This window comes from Aythya ferina, assembly GCF_964211825.1.
Source record: "Aythya ferina genome assembly, chromosome: 4".
Lineage (NCBI taxonomy): Eukaryota > Metazoa > Chordata > Aves > Anseriformes > Anatidae > Aythya > Aythya ferina.
In genome coordinates, this window is record NC_140300.1 from 71,719,008 (window position 1) to 71,726,886 (window position 7,879).

Consider the following 7,879-nt stretch of genomic DNA (forward strand, 5'->3'; position numbering starts at 1 on the left):
TCACAAATGCATATTTATGCACATGTGCATAAATAGATCTTCTGTATTGTGTGCTATTAGTTTTATTCTTTGTTTTGAAACAGGAGATCCCGAGAAGGAACTTAATCCCAAGAAGAAGATGTGGGAGCAAATCCAACCTGATCTTCATACCAATGACCAGTGTGTTGCTACATACAAAGGAGTTCCATTTGAAGTGAAAGGGAAAGGTGTTTGCAGGGCAGAGACCATGGCAAACAGTGGAATTAAATAAGTGGTTATTAGCCTGTTCAGATGTTGAAATGGAAAGTAACGAGAGCACAATAAAAACATCAATATATAACCCCTCTGAAATGCATGGCTAATATGTTTTTTGTTTGATTCCTCTTCCAGAGATACAGAATGTTCTGTCTGTAATACTTTAACAATTCACTCATTCTCCATATTTACTGTCCTTGAGGTTGTGTTCTCAGCAGTCAGTAACCACACAATGTTCAAGACTTAATTGCCAAAGCTTGTTGATGGTATAACTAAAGGCTGGCAAGCATCTTTTCTAGACAGCTGAAAGTTTTAGAGGATCCATGAAGCACGAACATCTCAATAAGGAAAACTTTCTGCTGTGTTCCTTGTGTGATAACACAAGGTGGTCAATTAGAAAGGTACAGCATGAGCAGTTGGTCAGTGAAGACCATAATTAGTTTCGTTCTTCTTGTTGTCTTTCAAAGGTTTCACTTCTCTCAAGAATTTTTCAGTTATATTATAAACTGCAAATTTTGGTTTTGGATGTGTCATCTGAGCTGTCTGTGGGCAGTTGTAATGGGAATATAAAACTATGTCCTGTTACGCCCTAATACAAACACATTGACATACATAAAATATGTTGTTTTACTATATTACCTCATCTTTTCCAATTCGATAGTGCCAAATGACAGATAATACTACAAAAGGCTGAATAGCTAATAGATGGCCGAACAATGTTAGTCAAATACTCCCCTCCTCCCCCAAAAAAAAAAAAAGGTTTCCAATACCTGAAACACATTTAAAATGTAATTTTCTTGTTTTAATGTATCTTTGAGTAATATTTTATGCAGAATATGTCTTGGTTTTAATAGTAATAGCTATCTTCTTCGGGTTTCACCATTTGAATTACTCCATAATACATTAAGAGCAGTCACAATGGCTATGGGAAAATCCTCAATTTACTCCTTTTAATTCTTGCCTTGCAATACACTGAAGTAACCATTTTAGATCAATTCACAATTAAACCTTTTAAGCAACTATTTAGAGGTAATTACATGTTTGAGCATATACTATTTAATTAACCGTCTACAGCCTAACTACTCAAACAGCACTTTTCTAACCACTGAAATAAAAAGAAACTTACCCAACCTGAATTTCACAGGCTTTGAACTTCATCCCGTAAGCTGGGAGACAAAAACAAAACGATGATGATAGAAAATTGAAAGGAGCAGGCACAAAAGAAAAGATGAACAGGTTTCTTTTTGGATGCGTTTTGTATGTGCCTATACACTTAACTGTGCTCATTTTCTATGCATCTGGGAATCAGCGGTAGTAATTAGCACATTTTAAATGTGCTGAATAGCATTAGGCATGTGGGAACTATTTTAACTGCTTTGTAAACTACGTATCTGATAATATCTTATTAAATGATATTCTTGAAGTTGAAAATCTCAGTTTTAATTATTCTTGAATCAAGGTAAGGAAACAACTTTACAGTAGATAAATCTTAATTTTTAATACTGGAAAACTTTTTACAAACAGCAGATTTCAGAGGAACTTATGAAAGCTCCAAAAACTGAGCAGAAAAGTTCCTTCATTCCTTACAGCTTGAACTCATGCATTATTGCTTTCTCTTTTTCTCCAGCTCTGTGTTTTATCTGCAGTATACAATCAGATATAGCATAAAATCTTACTCCTCACTGTGTGCATGTTAGGTATTAGCACTATTAGTATATTAGTAACGTTTACATATATAACAAATTAGCTCTAGTTTGGTCTGATGGTGTGGCTGAAGCTAGGATTCTGGATCCGGTAGCATGAGGTACTCTGTGAAAGGCATGTGGTTTGAGATACTAAAGAGGTATTTCCAACCGTGTCGTTCCAAGATATTTGGTATAGAATGGTTTTGGGTGTGGAATGTTCCAATTGCTGGCTTTTCTACTGTTTTATTTCCGTTAAATGTTATCAACTACAGAAAATAGACACGAGTACCCGAAAGCTAATTTTATTCTTCATTGTGTTTAAATAGAAGCACTTGATATTTATTCTGTCTTATAAAATTCAAGAGCTTTCGTAAGACAATAGCTCTTTCCTCTTTAATTATGCTCTTCTGGTTGTCTAGAAAGACATATTTATGCTGCACTGAGCTCAACAGGGACAACAGGGTACTTGAGACACTGTGCAAATACGCTTCCTCACTGAATCCAGCTTCTTTGGCCTTGTCTGCATGAGTAAGTAAAACTGCAGTGAAATCCTTCCATGTGGGACCCAGAAGTTCCTGTAATGAAAAACAAATCTCAAGTAGATATCTTTTCTTGTTCACTTTACCCAATCCCACCTCATATACTTATGTATTAACAGACCAGAGTATGTTCTTTTCCTGGCAGTAATCCAATTCGTGCTATTTGAGTTGCTGAAATTTCAGGGGGTTTTGACCTTGGAAGAAAATGACGACCCAAATAGTGGAAATAAGTGGTCATGCAGTGCTAGCGGTTCTTTGTTCTCCTGCTACAGGTGTTAATAGAATTAATATATACGTGTGTGTGTAAATAAGGAAAATGGTTGTTAGCTACAGCACATATCAGCATAACATGTAAAATTCAAGTAGTTTATTGTTTCTACATATCTATATTTCTATTTATAGAAGCTCTTTGGAAAAGCTTTTACAAATCACCTTGCATAGAATAAATAAATAACACGTTTTTCTATAATGCTAATTTCAGTAACAGCTTTATCCCCTAAAACTGAACTGTTCCCAGCAATTCAGGAAAAACACAAATCAAATGCATCAACTTAAATGACAGCTGGGGAGTTTGTCTTTAACTGCAGTGGTTCATCTGATGGCAGGGAATTTAGAAAATAAGCTGTTTTTGTTTTTGTTTTTGTTTTTTTTTTAAACTCTTGCAGTTAGATGTTTACTGTATTTTGGTATAAGTTCTCTTAGGAAGAATTGAGGTATAGGTTTTAGGGAGAGAGAGTAGTGCCTTGATTTTCTGTGTACTCGGATGAATTGGTGCTAACGTTAATTCTGAAATCAATGTCTACCACTTTCCTAATTCATTAGACTATTAAATTTTTAGATTTACATTTCTATTTTAAATCTAAAGAGATTTAAATAATAATAGTCTTTTATATGAATTACTGATATATCATCCTTAATATGCAGGGGATTATTGTGAGAACTGAATGCTAAAAGTAGTCTTTATGGTAATTTATTATGCAATGACATACTGAAATATAACAATTGTTTTTTGTATTTGCAGCGCTCAGACAGTTGTCCTGCCCTATTTGGTAGTGGCTGATGAAATCATAGCACCTAGTGTTTTAAGGGGTTAATAACTAAAATAAGCTGAGAGTCGGTTACAATCACAAAACAGATTTAAGTGTTGCTCTCTCACTGCTTTTTAACATGCTTTATTTCATCTCCAGTGGGGGTTTTTGTAGCTTCGTTAAAGGAGAAGGGTGTCCTGGCATCCCTTAAACTTTTAATGCCCGCGTGGACTTGATCCAAAACAATCTCAGGATGATTTTTCATTAGCTTAGGGTAAAAATATTAGAGAAAAATACTGAGTCCTCTTAAGTATCTTGAAGTATAGAGGAATGGGAGAGCTGGATAAAGAAAAAGGGTAATGCTGAGAACAAATATATATGTCATCTGGCAAGGAGGAAAAGTGCTGTGAAAATTTAACAACTAACTAACTCTCAAACTGTTGGGAAAGTAAGTAGTAGCCTAGCAGTACAGAATAATCAGGAGAAAAGTGAGAACAACTTGAACTGATGTGTGTATATATATCTATATTTTTAGGTAATGTCATTACTGCAGGTGATAATGCTTGATGCATCAGGAAGGCCCTTTCAGTCTTAAAGATTTTTAGAAAGTTATTTGTGTAAGATGGATGTGAAGTGCAATACCCAGACTTTAACAATGGTTGAAAGCCTTGTTTTTTTGTAACTCATATAAACAAACCTCTTTGATCTGATCAGATAGACAAACTGAACAATATCCCTTTGGTCTCCTTTTCAATGAAGTATATGCATGGTAATGAAAACATTTCCACAGAAAAGAAAGCCATTCCATTTCAGTGTCTCTCCCTCCCACTTTTCTTACCTACTTCCAAAAAAAATTTCTGCCAGAGGAGAGATTCAAAATATTTGCTTCAAGCCCTTTACGCTAGAAATTTTCATTACCTAGCGTAAATTTAGGCGAACTGTCTAGTTATTCTCTCTTGAACAGACACAGCAGTAATAACAGTGCAGGACAGAGCTGAGCATCCTTACCCTAGGTCAGTCAGATTTCCTGCGTGATTTTGGACCTGTCATATTCTGCTTCGGGCTGTGTTGTATCCTATACAGAGTGCAGAAGAGTAAGGTAACCAGACCTTTGCTTTGTATAATGTTTCTCTTTAACAAGCTGGATCTGTCATAATAAACCTTTAACTCATTTCTGAGAGAGAAGCTTTCTTTGATGGGTAAATTTAATTCCTAAATCCTGTTGTGCTGAGTCCAAGTGCAGCAGACAGCAGTTAGCTCTCTTCTCGGTTTAGTGTGGTAAGTGTAGCTCTGGTTTACAGTTTTGGAGTTGGGCATGATGTATATTTCAAATAGTGGATAGGGAAATGTTCCCGTTTTCAGCTGCACTTCTCTAACTTGCTTCTGCAGTGAACTCCTCCATAGCTATTTTCAGCCACAGACAAAGAGCCCCCATTGTGGGCAGAGGCTTCTTCCTATTTACTTATTTGTTACCTGGATGAACTGAACGGTGTGTTCGTTCTCATCGGGACACAGAGGCAGGTCAGCCCTCAGGACCAGAAGGGCTAGATGCAGGCCTTCCTCCCTGAAGTGCTGAGCCAGGGCTGATCGCACCGCCTCTCTCACCTGCTCCTTGCTCAGGCTGCTGTGGGGGAAGCCTGGAGTGTCCAGCACCCGCACACGGAGGGCGAGCTCGCAGCCATCGCGCCGTGTGATCCCCGAAATGTGGCAGCTGCGGCCCAGGCTGCAGCACGTAGTCACGGAGCTGGGGGAGAGCCGGCTTTCGAAGTCATCACTGCCTAGCAGGCTGTTCCCAGCAGCGCTTTTGCCAGTCTGAGTCCTTCCAAGGACGACAAGGTTGATTGTCATCTCGGTGCTGCCTGCCATTGTCTATGCTTTTAGCCACAAACCTGTCATTAAGTGAAGAACAAATAACGTGAGCTGTTTGAGACGACAACTTTAAAAACACTCCAGCAAAAATGGCAAAACTTGGTGTCTTTTGAGTGTCCTTCCCTGCCTGAAATATCTATTTACTATTGCTAGACATTCAATACACCGCACGCATACCTCTGATCCAAGGACACGTCTTTGTCCTCCAGTTTGCTGCTTGGGAAGAGCGAGACTCCCTGGTAGCTTGGTGGGCTGCCCTCCTACGCTGGTGGAGAATGAGGAGCTGGGACAGAGTCAGATCTGAGGAGCTTTAGGAAGAAATAAAGCAGATAAATTTAAGGAGAGGCAACAAACAAAGAGAGCAGCAGCTGAGAAACAACCATGGAAAACAGCATTGTGAGAGAGTGTTTTATGAAAAGAAGGAAAATTAGGGGAGAAAGAATTGACAAATGTGTGCTGCTGATAGTAGGTGACTGTTTCAAGAAGTAAATCTTCACATGCTTTTAAGAGGGGGAAAAAGGGTGGTATGGAAGAAGTAGCTTTTAAAGGAGCACTTTTCCCACACTGGAGACTGATACTAAAGCTGTAAGAGACAATAATTCAAAAGAGCTTTCTGATGCAGGTAAACAAATACAGGAAGGATGTCTTAGTGAAGGAAGAAGGGCTGAAATAGCTAACGCTGCAGATTCTAACTCCAGGTCAAACTGAAACTTCGGAAATCTATACAGTCTTTCACAGCACAGTGGGAAATAAAAGCGTAAGCTAGTGAATAGAGAGGGGAGATGGGTAAGTATTGTTTCCAGTTAGTATCACTGTTCATAAATAAGCCATCTCATTTTCTTCTTTTCTGTAATCCAGTGTCCAAAGGGGTTTGATGCACATTAATTGTCTCAGAGGAATATTGGTTAAGTTCAGAGATGTTTCAGGTGGAAAAGCAATTGGTAAGTAAGCAGCTGATTTCAAGCTATCAGTGACACCTGAATTTAAAGTTTTTGTATTTCTTTATTTTTATTTTTTAATGTACTGTGTTTATGTACTCAGACTGTGGGTAACTTTACAGTGGAATTGTCTGCATTTAATTTTAGATTTTTGCATATGCAGTTCAGGGATTCTCCTTTATATCAAATCCATGCCCAAATCAGTCTTATGAAATAACTTCGGTACAAAGCCAAACATGCAATATCTATTACATTAACATTACTTTTGTTACAGACAACACTAAACACTGTACATGATCTTACAGAATTTGCTATTTGTGAGCTTTTTGTGAATTTTTCCATGATCCACTTCCCTTTTTTCTTAAGAATACCTAACTATTCCCTTTAAAAAAACACCTTATGAAATGGTCGTCGTCAGTTATTCATCAATCTAGATGGGTATTGTATTCATTTTTCATAACATAACAATGTGATATGGAGGACGCGAATTCATGCATTCCTTTTTTTCCCCCCAGTCATAACCAAAGATTTTTGTTCTTTTTTTTCTTTTTTTCCCCCTATATGCAGTCTATACTTAAATGCTTAGTTTAAATTCATGGTATGTAGCTTACCTTATATTCCCTGAAATTCTTCTTTCATTGTCTCGTAATCCATGTGTGCTGAGTAAAAAGACGTTCATAGGTGAACTTTGAAACTAACAGCAGCAACGTACCATGCTGAAACTGTTACGTACACATTAATCTGGTTAATCTATTACTGATAGATCCTCATTCAATTGGATACATTTGGTCTGCACTTGACAGTGTCCATTGAAGTTTTGCAAGTTAGATGCAAATGCGGATTTTGCAATCACTTTATTGATTATACGAAGTTGGTGTTTTTTCAAATTACTGAAGTTCTACCAGCAGTATAATGTGAGTGGCAGTGGAGGTACTGGATTACTTTGTGTTGCATGTTCTTGAATATGTGTTCGTATATGCAATTTCTTTTATTCTTGCAATTAATTGATAACCACAATATTTTCAAAGCACCGTGTAAACCTTATGCAGATATAAAGCTGGTTGCCTAACAAAGATGGATTAAGATAATCCCAAAATGGATAAAACTACAGAAATCATGTATGGATCAGGAAGAAATCTGAACGCTTGCACCAGTGCCGGTAACGTGCATTCACTGTTAGCTAGATAGCTTTGATCGTGTGCTATGCTTGATAAGTTTGTCTTGCAAGCATCATTCTTTGCCATGCTGTAACAGTATTAAAACCAAAGGTAAAATCATTTTACAGAAAAGCCCTATCACTTGCTTATTTTTGCCACAAGTGGGTAAGCGACTAATTTGAACTTGTGTGCCATAGTAGGAAGTAAATCCACACGTGTGCTTTAATGTCTGGATTCTGGTAACAGAACAAAAAGGTGAAGCAAGTCTGCTTGTCCGTTCACAAGGAAAGGTTTAGCTATACCTCCCCTCCGACCATAAATCCCAGGTGGGTGGAGGCGTATGTTTACTCCAATAATCTGGAAATCTGCGAACAAGGGTCTGGTACGTAGGCTGCCTGTGGTGGGAGGAAAAGAGGAGGGTGTTTTCCA

At 37.7% G+C, this 7,879-nt stretch overlaps 2 protein-coding genes across 5 annotated transcripts in view; one reads left to right on the plus strand and one right to left on the minus strand.

Moving 5' to 3' along the window:
* AIMP1 (aminoacyl tRNA synthetase complex interacting multifunctional protein 1) overlaps positions 1-330 on the plus strand; it is a 32,847-nt gene extending 32,517 nt beyond the window's left edge. For all 3 annotated transcript variants that reach the window (XM_084517236.1, XM_084517237.1, XM_084517238.1), the window contains exon 7: positions 84-330. In XM_084517236.1, coding sequence (XP_084373362.1) covers positions 84-250 — 167 coding nt within the window. In that variant the 3' untranslated portion in view covers positions 251-330. The remainder of the gene's footprint in view (positions 1-83) is intronic.
* A 143-nt stretch (positions 331-473) lies between these two features.
* GIMD1 (GIMAP family P-loop NTPase domain containing 1) lies at positions 474-7,016 on the minus strand. 2 transcript variants are annotated; one of them, XM_084517240.1, is made up of 4 exons: positions 6,905-6,974; positions 5,533-5,663; positions 4,960-5,375; positions 474-2,494 (listed from the first exon to the last, which is right to left on the minus strand). In XM_084517240.1, the coding sequence occupies exons 3-4, from the start codon at positions 5,350-5,352 to the stop codon at positions 2,222-2,224; spliced, it is 666 nt and encodes a 221-aa protein (XP_084373366.1). In that variant the 5' UTR covers positions 5,353-5,375; positions 5,533-5,663; positions 6,905-6,974; the 3' UTR covers positions 474-2,221. The 2 variants fall into 2 exon arrangements, with proteins under 2 accessions (XP_084373366.1, XP_084373365.1); XM_084517239.1 differs by lacking the exon at positions 5,533-5,663 and having other exon boundaries at positions 6,905-7,016.
* Between the last annotated feature and the right edge of the window lie 863 nt (positions 7,017-7,879).

Coding starts and splice junctions, on each gene's coding strand:
- GIMD1 (XM_084517239.1), bottom strand. CDS start 5,352: ATGGCAGGCAGCACCGAGATGACAATCAACCTTGTCGTCCTTGGAAGG. Junction 2,495..4,959: donor ACACCGTTCAGTTCATCCAG/GTAACAAATAAG, acceptor TTTTCATTACAG/GAACTTCTGGGTCCCACATG.